The following is a 15,801-nucleotide window of genomic DNA, read 5'->3' as shown; positions in this document are numbered from 1 at the left end:
TCAAGTGACCGACACTACTCTCAACTAACATAACATTTACGTGTCACACGTATAGGTCCTTGGTTTAGTCAAAGTGACTAATCATTTGGAACAAGCGCCAGTGGTTTAGTGGTAAAATCCATCGTTGCCATCGATGGGCCCCGCGTTCGATTCGCGGCTGGCGCATTTTTTGTCCAACTTTTTCTTCTTCTTCTTCTTTTTTTTTTTTTTTTTTTCTTTTTTTTTTTTTTTTTTTTTTTTTTTTGCCATTTTTTATCGAAAACAATCTTTTTGGGGGTCCGAGATAATCCCAACATGTTTCATGCAGTGCTCCTTTTCTGGCATTCTCTCAAATTCTGTGGTAGTTCTTCCCTTGTATTTGAATGGCCTTGGAGCGGTTCCAATCTCGTCGCACATCAACGTCCAGACAGTTTGGATGTTATCTCAGTGCTCAGACCTCTTCTTTTCTTTTCATAGGGACTTTACAGTGCTGAGATTATAGTTTTGCATATCTAGCATGGTCATTCGTTGTTTGTGCTTGTGCACACGCATTCGGGGTCCTCCTTCACATGCTGCGTTCCCACTATTCTATTTGTCGTTGACGGAGCCGTTCATCTTACTCGGCCCGCCCACTCATCCACTAGTGAGGCTCGCAGGTTGCTCCGCTCGACCGACGGAGGAGGTGACAGACATACATTGATCTCACAATGCTTAAACCTATTTGTTGCAGGCACGGAAGGCACAACAATGTCTCAAGAGCTCAGCTCCGCCAATCCAGTCATTACGGCGGGGATAGGCGCTGTATCTAGTCTACAAATATTGTATTGTATCCCAAATGCCGTTGCGAAATTATCCAGATGCTTTGTGTGAGTGAGTAGTGTAACCAAGAGCGCGGATTGCAGCCAATCTTGTGATACTGAGAGAAGCACGCATGACAGGCCAAACGATGCAGTAGACATCCCTGCAAGCCGAACGGGCAAGCTACCTAGCTACTAGCCAGGTACGTTCATGATGGTAGCTAGAAGTCAGGTATCTTTGGGATTTTCCAGGGACAATCGTCAATCGCTTAACGCCTTATCAGGCACGAATAGCTTGTTACGGGCTGGGCCAACGGGCTGGTTACATAAGTAGCTCGAGGGTAGGTACCAGGATTGAAGTGTGAAGAGAAAACGGAGAAGAAGAAAATCGGGCAACCCATGTAAAGTAAGGAAAGCTCTGGTCACCTTCTGATCCTATCGTCATCATCATGTCAGAATGCTCGTGGCCTGTAGGCCTGGGGGAGATCGTTGTCTGCATGTTTGTTACCGTAGACCCTGGGCTGGGTGGGTTTGCGGGAGCAGGGGGCGAGCAGATTTTGGACGCTGTTCGGGTAACGAACCCATTGGGAGGATCTGAAATAATGGATATGTTGACTGTGCTCTGGATTGTCTCGCTGGTCGTTTTGACACTGCTTGTCTTTTTGTCTTCTTTTTTTTCTTCAGCAACCGTGTTCATGGCTGCTTAACTCATGCAAAGAACAGACAGGATAAGGTCAAGTTACAACGTTAGTGACCGACCGCATCCAAGGAGTCAACCTTATTGAAGGAAGCTGTGTCACACACACACACACACACATATCAACTGTCAACAGGGGGTTTCATGTTCGTTTTTGTGTCGCCCTTGGAAGATTTGTTGTCGATCCCGCAGCTGCCATAAGCAGCAAATGCTGTCGTGATCGCCTGGGGCAATTTGCTGTTGTGCATAACGGGGGTTGCCCAGTTCAAACGTCATGCTTGTGTGATACATATTGCGCCCGGTAAGGTTACCCGATACGTGCTCCAGGCTGCTGGGTCTGAACGGTGGGATGCACCACGTTGTGAGGAGATTATGGGGATGTGATTCGAAGGAGGGTAAAACCGTGACAAAAAGAAAAGAAAAGAAAAGAAAAAAGAAAGAAAACGCTGATATGGGCTAGAAACGAGGTGGGAGGAGGCAACCCAAAAGATAGGTATTGTGGGCGGCTGAAATAAGGAAAATTGGAAAAGCAACCTGGAGCTGCAAAGTTTGTGTTGCCGGCTTAGCCAGGAACGGGGCCCCCTCAAGCTAGCCTGTTTCGAGCATGGACGATGCAACGCACTGCAGGAACATCGTCGTGTGACGAGACTTCTCCGCAGATAGTGAGCAGAAATGATGCCATGTTCATCTTGGGCCAAGGATGATATTGAATGGTTGGCGAAAAAGAGTCTCCAACGACGGAGATGCACAACATTCGTGGGAGACCTGCCCGTGTACTGCGTATACCGATGTGTATGCCAATTTGGATCAGATTGTGGCTCCTTTCCTCAGACAGAGAGGTGCTGAGTATCTGAGTATCAGAAACAGCAAGGTGTGTTGTGCAAAATGTGTTAGACATGTACTTCGGATAAACGGAATGAGATTCGGGTCGTGATGGAGAATGATGTCGATCTGGCGGACATCAAAACAAGGAAATGCTAGTGATGGTCTTATTACCTGAGCTGGCTGGCTTGGGTCTGTCCACCGTCTCCGTCTCCTTTCGGAAGCATAATTCAGCACTGCACAGGATGGATGGATCTGGCTGCGAAAAGGGCCGTGGGCGGGCAGTGGGCACTTTCATTGCCCTGGCGGGATGCAGGTCCATTGGAGAAGTTGGTGTGAAGGTCCGGTCTGTGGGTGTTCGGCCGTCCCAATCAACGGCCCCACTCTCTCGCGTTATCCGATGTACCTGACCAATCGACGGCATGTCTCCCCCTTCGAGGCCATCCCCAGGGGCAGCACACCCCCCCAGCTGCGACGTCGGTTTCTCACATGGCCTGAAAGTAGGTTGCCCCTCCCTGCAATGGATGGGGGACCCCATGGAAGCACCAAAGCGATTTCTTCTTTTGTGAGAATGTTGATTTTGAGGTTGCTTTGTCGAATGCGACAGCCTCCTCCTCCTCCTATCTTTGTTGTTGGTCCTGTGGTGGTGGTGGGTGCAGGTGGCCGCCAATTCGCTCGTCGCGTGAAATCACCCAACGGCGCCGTCCATCAATGCCCCGTTGCGCATGTTAACACGCTCCTTTATACATTTCGAGTCGGCGTCCAGTAGGTGGCGATGGAACTGTGCACGGGGGTCCATGCCTGTGAGCCAAGTGTTTCTGGTTCCTGATTTCGAGGCCGGTAAAGGCGAATCTGCAACAGACATCCCCGTCACCTGCCCTGCTTCCCGTCTCCTTCTCATTGTTTCAGGGACATGGAGGTGCAATATCGGAATACATGGTGGATGAACCCCTTGGAGTGTAATGTCGACCTGGAGGTGGTGGGCGATACCTAGCCCAGACGGCGACCCTGTCCCTCCGAACCCTTTTGAAGTCTGAACCCTTCCACTTCTCGCTGTTGGAACCTTTCCTTTTCCGGTCCCCTGCTCCACCATGGACTACAATCCATGCCTCTTGTTATCGACAATTGCACTTGTTCATTCGAGCTGTTTTGACTCTGAGACGGACCGCCGATTCTCTTTGGGTATTGGATCTTTTTAGCGTGCTTGGTTCGGCACTCAGCTCGAGACACAAGACATCATCTCCTTTTGTTTCGTACCAGCTCAACCACGCTCCTTTGAAACTGAAGGAAGTACCTGACTTGAGGTTATCTTGACGGATTTAGCTGCGGTTTTATCTCTACATCCATCCCTCTCTGGCTTAGCCTCCACTGCGTAATGACGCGGTAATTTACCTCCACAGCTAGGTACACTACCTCTACGGACGCAGGCGCCCCCTACCTACAAACCCAAAATACTATCGCCAGGTCCCTGGCCGGCTAGACTCCACAAGACTATACCGTATCTTGTCGTATCGAGCACTGCACCCACCACCAGGGCACGGCAACACTGCAACCACTGCAACTGCGATTTTTCGCTTCAAGCAAAGTTCCCACCCACGCGTTTCTTCCCCCTCTTTTCCCTCTCCACAGTTTCACCTTCCACTCACAACTCAACCTCTCTTGGTCTCCTCAGACCGATCGAGGCGGTCTCTCTTTTTACCTCTAGCCAAACTCGAGTCGAGCGCGGCTTGACCACAATCTCACCATCCGTCGCCTTGCACATTTGTCCCCAAATCTGCCAAATTTCCTACTGCATTCTTGTGCATTCCGTCGTGCTGCATCCCCCAGCGCGCAGTGCACGTCAAAGCAGCCCAGGGCAGCCAGGTCTCGCCCCCCCCCCCCCCCAAAAGAGAGAGAGGCCCAACCGGAAGTTTTGCGCTGGGGCCCTCCCGCAATTCGAAAAAGGAACCCGACCAACGAACGGTCCCTCCAACCGAACCCGTCCATTCCTCGCATTGCACCAAGTGAAATCCATCGGCCTACCACCACGAAACGACGCAGGCCCCTAACATCTGTCTAGCACCTATAGACGCCAACGACACCCAGCGTTTCGAACCGTCCGATCAGTCTCTTTCTTTGTTCACATTACAGCAACAACAATCACCTCGACGCCCGCTTCCGTTGCCTCATTCTGCTCGAGACGCATCTTGCAATTACGACGGACGGACCGCGTCCAGCTACAAGTCGACCGCCTCTCGCTTTTCCCCGCTACCCTGCGACTGTGAGGCCCCAATTGCTCTCGAACTTTGTTGACTTTGATCCGTCACGACATTCGCTTGCCTCCATCCACTGCGTCGGCTACATCGACGTTACTCCCGAAAGGATAATATTGTGGCGCTCGCTGGACGACCATTGCTTTCGCTCCCTGCCGAAACCGTCTTCGTGCGACCTTTGTGGACGTCGACCGTCGCTCCTTTCGCAATCTCTTGGCACCCTAATCTCCATCAGCGTGTCCCAGCGGGACCACGCTCAACGTCGAGCCGACCTCAGTCGCGCGACCCATCAATCCTCAGTACAGAATAGAGCAACACTCTTTGCAATCCTTTTCATTCGGGCCACGCGTCTGACCCTCTCGACACCTCATCGTCACCCGCCACATTTGCCAGAATGTCTGTTATGTTGCAGACACCTTCTCGAGCTTCTACCGGATCCACCACTTCCTTCCACCCTCTCTCCCGACAAAACACCATGTCTTCCTACGAGGGCTCGCGGTCTACCCGCCAGTCCAAGCGGTATTCCATGTCGGCCTTGTACATGTCCATGTCCGCCAATGACTCCGATCTCATAATCGAAGATGAGCTTGCTAGAGGTTAGCAGTCCATGTGCACCTACTCGGTCGAAGACGCATACTAATTCCCTGGCCACAGCGCAAAAGGTGCTGCGGGATCTCAAGACCAAGATCTCCTCGCAATCCAAAAAGAATTTCGTACTTGAGAAAGATGTCCGCTACTTGGACTCGCGTATTGCCCTGCTGATCCAAAATCGCATGGCTTTGGAAGAGGTAGGCCTACCTCAGCAACTTCTTTCTGTAAACGATATACTGACCTGCAATACAGCAAAACGAAGTCGCCAGTCACCTCGAAGACGCAACCGATATACAAGAGGGCGCCTTCCCCAACGATGACAAGACACAAAAATACGGAAACCTGCTCTTCCTGCTACAATCGGAGCCCAGGCACATTGCGCATCTGTGTAGGCTTGTCACCATGGCCGAGATTGATTCACTGCTTCAGACGGTCATGTTCACCATCTACGGAAATCAATACGAGAGTCGCGAAGAGCATCTGCTCTTGACCATGTTTCAGGTTAGCTTGTGATCCTCCTTTGTGTTGCTACCTAGGAAATTCGCTAACCATGCCGTAGTCTGTCCTCACCTACCAATTCGACAATACGCCTGAATACTCTTCGCTTCTTCGCGCCAACACCCCGGTCTCGAGAATGATGACGACATACACGAGGAGAGGTCCAGGCCAGAGCTTTTTGAAATCGGTTTTGGCTGATAGGATCAACAGCCTGATTGAGCTCAAGGATCTGGACCTCGAAATTAACCCGCTCAAGGTCTATGAGCGCATGATTGAAGAGGCCGAAGCGAAAGACCCTGAGAGTCCCGAGGCGATGCTCCCCAAGGGGATTACGCAGGAAGAGGCCGCTGAGAACCCCAAGGTTCAGGAGATCATCAATCCGCGGCTGACCATGTTGACAGAGATTGCCAATGGATTCTTGGAAACCATCATCGATGGGCTCGAAGAAACCCCTTACGGAATCCGGTGGATTTGCAAGCAAATTCGGAGCTTGACAAAGAGGAAATACCCCGATGCCAATGATCAGATCATTTGCACGCTCATTGGCAGTTTCTTCTTCCTGCGCTTCATCAACCCAGCAATCGTCACACCCAAGTCGTATATGCTCATCGACGGCACACCTGCCGACAAGCCGAGAAAGACGCTCACCTACGTCGCAAAAATGCTCCAGAACCTGGCCAATAAGCCCTCATACGCCAAGGAACCGTACATGGCCAAGCTACAGCCTTTTATCCATGCCAACAAGGACAAGGTCAACCGATTTATGCTCGAACTGTGCGAGGTGCAAGATTTCTACGAGACACTTGAGATGGACAACTACGTCGCCCTTTCCAAGAAGGATTTGCAGCTGGACATTACGCTCAACGAAATCTACGCTATGCACGGATTGCTCGAAAAGCACGCTGGTGAGCTGTACAAGGACGAGAACTCCCATCTGGCCATCATCATGTCAGAGTTGGGTACTGCTCCACCTCAGGTGCCGCGAAAGGAGAACAGGGTCATCAATTTGCCGCTATTCAGTAGGTGGGAAACGGCCATTGACGATCTGACCGCCGCCCTGGACATTACCCAAGAAGAGGTCTTCTTTATGGAAGCGAAGTCGATTTTTGTGCAGATTTTGCGAACGATCCCGGCAAACTCGTCAGTAGCTAGGAGGCCACTGCGGCTTGAACGCATCGCCGACGCGGCTGCCACGTCCAAGAACGATGCGGTGATGGTCCGTAAAGGTATCCGGGCGATGGAGCTGCTGAGTCAGTTGCAGGAACTGAAGGTTGTCGACAAGAGTGACCAATTCTCATTGCTACGAGATGAGGTTGAGCAGGAACTCCAACATCTCGGCTCACTCAAGGAAGTCGTCATGTCCGAGACTATCAAACTTGAGGAGGTTTACAAGACAATCCGTGACCACAACGCCTACTTGGTCAGCCAGTTGGACACGTACAAGAGCTATCTTCACAACGTACGAAGCCAGAGCGAGGGCAAGACCAGAAAGCAACAGAAGCAACAGGTGCTAGGCCCGTACAAGTTTACCCATCAACAGCTCGAAAAGGAGGGCGTCATCCAAAAGAGCAATGTCCCGGACAATAGGAGGGCCAATATCTACTTCAATTTCACAAGTCCACTTCCGGGAACGTTTGTCATCTCGCTGCATTACAAGGGTGAGTCTCCTGAGCTGCCATCAACGATGAGCAACACTGACAGTTCTGTAGGTCGGAACCGAGGACTGCTCGAACTGGACCTCAAGCTCGACGATCTCCTTGAAATGCAGAAGGACAACCAGGATGAGTTGGACCTCGAGTACGTGCAGTTCAACGTGCCCAAAGTCCTCGCGCTGCTCAATAAGCGCTTCGCCCGGAAGAAGGGGTGGTAGACACATCACTCAGTCTGACTTTACTTTTTCCGTTGCGAGGTGAGGGATGATATCCCCATGATGTGATATCCCTCGCCTGGAGTTGGTGGAGTTTTTGCTTGGCGGTCTTCATCTGACTCTTGATACCACTTTCGTTTTGCGGTTCCCAGTACTCCAAGTGTTCCCAACACCCACCTACCTACAACACTGACCATGCCGGATGGAAAGGGGCAAGGGGGTGTCGGAGAGCAGTCTGGTCTTCGTCCATGGTTGGAGCGCTATTCGGGCCAATCACGCTTTGACCTCACCCGGCTTTCATCCTATCGGTCATCCTAACATCTCTGAATCATGGTCGTTTCTAGTTGCGTTTATATATGCACATAGTTAGCGAGCTTTTGGGCCATCTCCTTTTGTGTTTGTCGTTTTGGTTATACCTCCTGTCGTTTTACGAATGGTTTCCTTACCTGATTTTTGCCGTTAATCACGCCGTTCTCGCTTTCAATGTAGGATCCGCTTGGGTGTCTCACCCACGTACCTAATCAGCTCTCGTATGTCTGTCTGGCTTTTGCTATTCCTGGTTTTTCTCGTTATGAACTTTTCCTCTCATCACGCAACTGCAGAGGACTCGGCGGACGGACGGACGGACGAACGAACAATGACACCCACGAAGAGTGATTTTTGGTCCCGCTCGGCTGGCCTGGCTTGGGATGGACTGAACAACATCTTTACGCATACTACATACCCCTTACTACGTACTACTTAATAACCTGGGACTGGAGAGAGTTGAGGACAGATCAGGAAGCGGTGGGCAATACACAGGCCCAACTTTGGTTTCGAGACCTGGTGTATGATGGCAGATGATATCGGGCAAATGTGTTGAAAGGGGGATTAAGGAGGCAATGCGTTGAAGGGTTGAGAAAGCTCCCGCACAATGCAAAGAAAGAAGCGGAGGATGCGAAATCCTGGCGGGGCCGGTGATCAGAAACGAAAAGAAATCGAATGAGTTTCCTTGTTTATCAAACAATAAAGCCGGCGACGAGGCTGCGATGACATCCACGCACGATTGGCTGCCTCGTCTTTACCAGAGATGAGGGTTCTAATAAGTTCGGCGGGTCCGCACCGCAAAGTGCGCTGGGATAGGTGACGGGTCTGCCGGTCCTTGTACTTGGCTGACCGAGGGACGAATCTGGAAACCTAAGAGGTCGTTTCGGGTGTGTTAATCCAGGGAAAAGTAACATTGTCCGATTTTCAAGTCGGCCTGCAATACGCCTTTTCTCGATTGTGTCTTAGTCCTTAAATCTTCTATACTTTCACTGTATGAATCATGTTAAAACTCTTTTCTCAGTTAAATTTTTTTCTTCTGTGGCGTTATGGATCGGGCAGCAGGGAGTCCAAGAAGATATGGCAGACCCAATGGGAAAAACAATGAGTTGAAAAGACGACAGAATATGTAGGGGAAGGGGGAAAGGTTGGGAGAAATGTAGGGAGAAATCACGAAGACAGGAAAGGAAAGGTTGGAAGAACAAGGGACATGTACTAGGTCTTATGCTGTACTTTACACTTATACCAGCTGATGGTTTGGTAACTGCCGCGATTCCTTCTATTTTCCTAGATTCAAGGTCTTATGTTGTCCTCTCCTCTCTTGTCCGCCTCTCTAGTCAAGTCGATGAGGGAAGTCGATAATGCATAGCTATAATAGGATAGAAGCAAATCTCCAGATAAAGCTTATCGCACGTCTCGTCTTACGACAGAGACATGGATGCATGATATCGTGTGGTCTACCCACAACCACCACCTGTTCATGTTCAATCGGGCTGGGATGATCATTGATACCGGCGGGGACGTGTGGGGGGGCACCCTACCCTGGAAGCGTGACGTTGCTTGTCTGGGGTAAATTGTTACCGACCCAAATCATCCATACACTTGGAGCGCTCCGTGATGTTATCGTGCGGTAAAGAGGTGGTATCGTTAGCGACCATATCTCGTTACGAGGTACACAGATTACTATAATTGTCGGAAGAAAGAAGAAAACTCATTAGGGGGGTGAGAATACAAGTCTCAAAGGAAACTACCTAAATTATCCCATTTTGGTTATAATGTGATAATGGATGTAATCAACCTAGATAGCTGCCCGCCATTGCTCTTGCTTTTTACTTCCAATCGCTATCTCTGCTGCTGGGATTGAAGAGGTACCTAGTACTATGTACACAATGCCGATATGTCACTGACCTCCAGCTGGAAGGTTTAATCCCACCTCGCCGACGTCAACGCCATGCCCCTGGTCTGTTAACGCATGGGGGAGGTGCCCTGAGACGGGAGCCCCGGCTACCCGTCGTCCCCTGTCGTCGAACAGGCACCCCCCGCTGTGCAGCGCGTGCTGGCCCGCTGAAAAGCGTTCGGCTGCCCGCAACAGGCCTAACATGAGATTGGATGGACCCCAGACGTCCCCGCAATGGCCCGGGTGGCCCGCTATAAAGTAACAAGACAAGAGAAGTTCCAAGGTTGCCCGTCCAGTTCATTCAATTTATCCCACGGCACAAGCATAAGGCGCCGATACCCAACATTGTCGATACGAGACGATCGCGGCGGTGCCGACTATAAATCTTGAATACGTCAATATTAGAGTATAGGGGAGTGATCAACGTGCTCATCCCTGCTGTTTCTAGCGTCTGAAGAAGACTGATGGTGGTTGTGTTGGTCTGCCGTCTTCGTGTCTCAAATTCTCAATCAAGTTCATCCGATCGGATGGAGCTTTGTTGGAAGAAACATCAGATGAGACGAGACATTATTTACGCACAGTCATGATGGAAGCTCTACACAGCTCTCCCAGCCAAAGCGATTTCGTACCATGGGCACACAAGATGAGAAGAGCAGTGAGCAGACAGCTCCCCGCCATGGAGACGGCCACGCAGACGAACCTCTGAGAAAAGGATATCCCCGCACCATGCTCAATCCGACAACGCGGTTGGCTGAAAGGATGCCATTGGCAATCATTGGAGAATTGCTTGCAGTGTAGTATGCATGCGATGATGGAGGGCCTGGACGATGCCGTGCCTCCGTGAATGCCGCCTTGTCAAAATCCAGAAAAGGTCATGTCATCCCCCCTCTACTGTGTACACTAGTTACAAGGCGAACAATGGCATGGGTGACCCACCCTCCGTCATCGTCCAACATCAGCCCATCTTTTCCCCTTTGACCGACCCCAGCCATTTCAGCCATTCAAACCGTGCTCACCTCTCCCAGCTCTTCCGGTCACTGCGACAATGGCCTGTTTGATCCTCGGCACCGGGACTGGAAGCCCTTCTCGTGCTTTGAAAACTGGTACAACAGGTTTCCTTAGATGCTCCCTTCCTTCAGCTTCTTCCGTTGCATTCGTTGGCCAGACTCGGAATGCCAGGATGCTGGGTATGGGGTTCGGTGATCCAATGCGGTACATTGCTACCCCTACCGTTAATAACCTGTCTGCACACCGTTGGACTAACAAGGTGTCCCGTGAAGAGCCGATACAGCAGTTATTGATGTGAGAGGGACGGGGTTGTTTTGCCGGTTCGACACTACGGATCCCGCATTGGCGGGGACTGTTCGTGAGGAGAAAAGCAAAACCAGATAGCCAAGGCAGGTACCAAGTATAGGCACAGCACTCGTCACCACACCTCATGGCTCATGCTGTGTAATATTGGAGGGAGCAGGAGGGTGGTTGCTATAAGAGACAATGCCCTCCCGGATGGCATTATTCATGGTTCTGCCTCTCCTTCGATCACTGTCACACATAAATCCACGTGAAGCTCCAGACACCAACCGAGGGCTTCTTCTTCGAAACCACCGAACTACACCTGGCCACCTGGTTGGGTACTTCCTCACAACACTAGGTACACAATACACATCCTCCCGTTCGTAGAACTCCAGCGGGAACTTGCCCAGTATGAGTGATTCGAATGAGCTCGAGGTCGAGAGCATCAGCCCCTTCGGACCAGCTCGCTCGACAATCAAGGGAGAACCCCTGACCAAGGAAGAGATTGACAAGTTCAATGACTTCTTCAAAGCCAGCTTATACCTCAGCTTGGGCATGATCTATCTTCGCGACAACCCGCTTCTCAAGGAGCCTCTCGACACAAAGCATCTCAAAGCCCGCCTGCTCGGCCACTTCGGCTCCGCACCCGGCCAAATCTTCACATGGATGCATTTCAACCGTTTGATCAAGAAGTATGATCTCGATTCCATCTTCATATCCGGCCCCGGCCACGGTGCCCCCGCCGTTCTGTCGCAGGCATACCTGGAAGGTACATACTCCGAGGTATATCCAGAAATATCGGAGGACGAGGAGGGCATGCAGAAGTTTTTCAAGCACTTCTCCTTCCCCGGCGGAATCGGCTCGCACGCCACCCCTGAAACACCAGGCAGTATCCACGAGGGTGGTGAGCTAGGTTACTCCATCTCCCATGCTTTTGGCGCAGTCTTCGACCACCCCAATCTGATCGCCCTGACAATGGTGGGTGATGGCGAGGCCGAGACCGGTCCCTTGGCGACTTCATGGCACAGCACAAAGTTCCTCAATCCCATTACCGACGGTGCCGTCCTCCCCGTCTTGCACCTCAACGGTTACAAGATCAACAATCCTACGATTCTCGCCCGTATTAGCCACAAGGAGCTAGAGAATCTGTTTCGCGGCTATGGCTACGAACCATACTTTGTTGAGGGCGACGATGTTGACACCATGCACCAGGCTATGGCCGCAACACTGGAGCATTGTGTCCTGGAGATTAGGAAGTTCCAGCAAAAAGCAAGGGAGTCTGGCAAGGCCTTCAGGCCTAGGTGGCCCGTCATCATCCTTCGCAGTCCCAAGGGCTGGACCGGTCCCCGCAAGATCGACGACAAGTTTCTCGAAGGGTTTTGGCGTGCCCATCAGGTGCCCATCACGGATGTGCACGAGAAGCCCGAGCATCTCAAGATCCTTGAGCAGTGGATGAAGAGCTACGAGCCAGATCGTATCTTTAGAGATGGAAGGATCAGCGAAGATCTCAAGGATCTCTGCCCGACTGGAACACGCCGGATGAGTGCCAACCCCGTCGCGAACGGTGGCATCATTAGGAAGACCCTGAGGATGCCCGACTTCCGCAATTATGCCCTCAAGGTCGACAAGCCGGCGTCGATTATGGCCGCCAGTATGACCAATATGTCCATGTTCCTCCGAGATGTCATTGCCGGGAACCCTACCACCTTCCGACTTTTTGGTCCCGACGAGACTGAATCCAACAAGCTCGGGAAGGTTTACGAAGCTGGAAAGAAGGTCTGGCTGGGCGAGTACTTTGAAGAGGATAAGGACGGCGGTAATCTGGCCCCCGAGGGTCGCGTGATGGAGATGCTCTCAGAACACACATGTGAGGGTTGGCTGGAAGGCTACATCCTCACCGGTCGTCACGGTCTCCTGAACAGTTACGAGCCGTTCATCCATGTCATTGACTCTATGGTCAATCAGGTATGGTCTCCTTCTCGAAATTTGAAATGATTATCGCTGACAATTGGCTTCCAGCACTGCAAATGGCTCGAAAAATGCTTGGAAGTGGAGTGGCGCCACAAGGTCGCCTCTCTCAACATCCTCCTCACCGCCGTCGTCTGGCGTCAAGATCACAACGGCTTTACCCATCAAGACCCCGGCTTTCTCGACGTTGTGGCCAATAAGAGCCCCGAGATAGTCCGTATCTACCTCCCGCCCGACGGTAACTGCCTCCTCTCTGTCACGGACCACTGCCTGCGCTCATCCAACTACGTCAACGTCATTGTGGCCGACAAGCAAGAACACCTGCAGTACCTATCCATGGACGACGCTACCATTCACTGTACCAAGGGCATCGGCATCTGGCCACAATTCAGCAGCGACCGCGGCGAAGAGCCGGATCTGGTCATGGCCTCGTGCGGCGACATCTCCACGCACGAGTCCCTGGCCGCCATTGATCTGCTCCTCCAACACTTTCCTGAGCTCAAAATCCGCTGCGTCAACTGCGTCGACCTCTTCAAGCTGATCTCGCACGACGAGCACCCGCATGGCCTGACGGACGCCGAGTGGATTTCCTTGTTCACCGACAACAGGCCCATCATCTTCAACTTCCACTCCTACCCCTGGCTTGTCCACCGTCTGACATACAAGCGACCTGGTTCGCACAACGTGCACGTGCGCGGATACCGCGAGAAGGGTAACATTGATACTCCCCTGGAGCTGGCCATACGTAACGGCACAGATCGATTCAGTCTCGCAATGGCGGCTATCGATCACATGACGGGTATTCTGGGCAATCGTGGAGCGGCAGCCAGGGAGCAGCTAAGGAATGAGCAGCTCAAAGCAAAGGCGATGGCATTTGAGGTGGGCATGGATCCGCCGTTTTTGAAGAATTGGACATGGCCGCATACCGGGTTGTGGAGTAAGGGGGAAGCGAGGGTGGCCAGTGAGCAGCATCTTCACTGAAAGAGACAGAGGGAGGGAATATCACGATGGATGTCCTGATACAAGATGGATGGTTCGAAAGGTGATCAAACAAGATGAAGGAAGGCGATATCAAATGGCGTTTGGAGGCAGGCCATGGGCAACGGTGGATGTTATTGTGACATGATGATCTCTTACTGGGAGTATGGTGAGAGACTAATTTTCAATCCATCACAGACAGATCACAGGCAAGCCATGTCTTCAAGCAAATACCAATGTCAACGTTAGGGACAGCAAAGTTCGTCGAATGCAACTGCGAAGTCCGTTTTCAGAGCAGCTGCATATAAGCACATCGGCGCAACGAAATCTTCCAACAACCAAACTACGACAGTTGCCTCACAACTGTAAATCTTCCGTAGTATAGTGGTCAGTATGTGAGCTTGTCAAGCTTGAACATCTCAGTTCGATTCGCTCGAGACCCGGGTTCAATTCCCGGCGGGAGAGACCAATACCCTTTTTTTTGCGCTTTGGAGATCTTCCATTTCGTGCCAACTTTTCCCAATCTTCTTTTCTTCTATCTATTCTGTTCCTTTTTTGCCCTATTTCTAGTCATGAACAGGATAATGTTAATGCGGCAATAATGTAGTTCAACTTACCTTCTTAACTTCAAGTCTGTCATTGCAACAAGATTGATCAGGATCTGATAATGAGGCTCTCCTACCTCTTTTTGCCTATGAATGGTCCCCTCCCTAGGTATCTATGTTCTGACAATCAAATCGTACTCTCACTAACTTCCAAAGCTTCTCTTACAATGTGCTTTCCATTCCAGAACGTCTCGGAATATTAGCTCCGAACAAACGCAGCGCGAGTGTCTTGTCGTCCGCACCCAACAAGCACTCTCTCTATCTATTATCTGCAATGATGCAGAAAAGCGTCGCACAGAGTCAGCAGCGACACAAAGGGTTCAAAATATGCATTGCCTACATAATGGCACCTGCTTCTCGGTATCGCAACCAATCATGGCAGCTCTTTCCAAACAGCTGCCCGGCTAGCTCAATCGGTAGAGCGTGAGACTCTTAATCTCAAGGTTGTGGGTTCGACCCCCACGTCGGGCTCAATTCCCGGCGTTCCCTTACAACGCCCTGTTTTCTTTTTCCTTGGGGTTTTGGGTTTTGGGATTTTATGTTAAGTTGTCTTGTATCCTTCCTCTTTCCTCATTGCTTCCTTTTCCGAAGCTGCTTTTTTTTTTTTTTTTCTTCTCTGGAATGTTCCTCCATTCTTTCTTTTTTTTTCTTCTTTTTTGGGTCACTTCTTGCTACGTAACGACTCACTATTTCCGTTGCAGTAGTAGGTACAAGACGGAAGCGATAGCGATCTGATGCAAATGGATACGATACACAAAGGGAGTGAAAACCGAACTTGACACGGGCCGATGCTGCACGACTCGACTACACTACAACAACCAATTCCGCCACTCGGCAGTTGAGGCTATGTAAGTAAGTAGTAGTGCATCCGCGCCCAATGACATCGCGAATTCCCGTGACATCGCGATACCAGACGAAAACGGGTTCGAGCGCACGGGAACTCCTAGTCCCGGGCTTTCGTCTGAAGTGTATGGTAGATGGTAGAAGACATGGGGCTTGCCAGCCTGCCTTGCCTGCCTGTTTATGTGTGCAATGAATTGCGCTGCGCTGGCATTCTCAGTGTGCGTGCGTGTAGGCAGTACATAGTACACGTAGGTACCCACACAGTATGCACGGAGGCACGCTCGAGGCACGGGTGTTTTGCTGAAGAGTTGGGTGTACTACTGAAATGGGTGTGCGCAAAACATCTTTTTCTTCCCGCCGTCGTCCCGCTCGAGTGGGAGATGGGGATCCTAAAAAAAAAGAGGGATCTTG

The 15,801-nt window shown here is 51.2% G+C and overlaps 2 protein-coding genes and 4 non-coding genes across 6 annotated transcripts; all 6 read left to right on the top strand.

Moving 5' to 3' along the window:
• Positions 1-94: 94 nt before the first annotated feature.
• On the top strand, positions 95-165 carry NCU15320. The gene has a single exon. It is a non-coding gene; the product is annotated as a tRNA-Gly (tRNA).
• Positions 166-3,861: 3,696 nt separating this feature from the next.
• NCU06122 (GTPase activating protein Sar1) lies at positions 3,862-8,954 on the top strand. The gene is made up of 5 exons (XM_954891.3): positions 3,862-5,143; positions 5,202-5,335; positions 5,391-5,639; positions 5,698-7,294; positions 7,346-8,954. The coding sequence occupies exons 1-5, from the start codon at positions 4,942-4,944 to the stop codon at positions 7,504-7,506; spliced, it is 2,343 nt and encodes a 780-aa protein (XP_959984.3). The 5' UTR covers positions 3,862-4,941; the 3' UTR covers positions 7,507-8,954.
• NCU14156 lies at positions 8,062-9,075 on the top strand. Its single transcript, XR_898001.1, has one exon. It is a non-coding gene; the product is annotated as a ncrg177 (non-coding RNA).
• Positions 9,076-10,690: 1,615 nt separating this feature from the next.
• On the top strand, positions 10,691-14,580 carry NCU06123 (phosphoketolase). The gene is made up of 2 exons (XM_954892.3): positions 10,691-12,961; positions 13,016-14,580. Exons 1-2 carry the CDS (start codon positions 11,408-11,410, stop codon positions 13,943-13,945), a joined length of 2,484 nt encoding a protein of 827 aa, XP_959985.1. The 5' UTR covers positions 10,691-11,407; the 3' UTR covers positions 13,946-14,580.
• NCU15321 lies at positions 14,313-14,407 on the top strand. The gene has a single exon. It is a non-coding gene; the product is annotated as a tRNA-Asp (tRNA).
• Positions 14,581-14,945: 365 nt separating the features above from the next.
• NCU15322 lies at positions 14,946-15,018 on the top strand. Its single transcript has one exon. It is a non-coding gene; the product is annotated as a tRNA-Lys (tRNA).
• The last annotated feature ends 783 nt before the right edge of the window (positions 15,019-15,801 follow it).

The sequence above is a fragment of the Neurospora crassa genome, linkage group VII, assembly GCF_000182925.2.
Source record: "Neurospora crassa OR74A linkage group VII, whole genome shotgun sequence".
NCBI lineage: Eukaryota > Fungi > Ascomycota > Sordariomycetes > Sordariales > Sordariaceae > Neurospora > Neurospora crassa.
The sequence above is the reverse complement of the archived record's forward strand: the minus strand, read 5'-3'. Positions and strand labels throughout refer to the sequence as shown.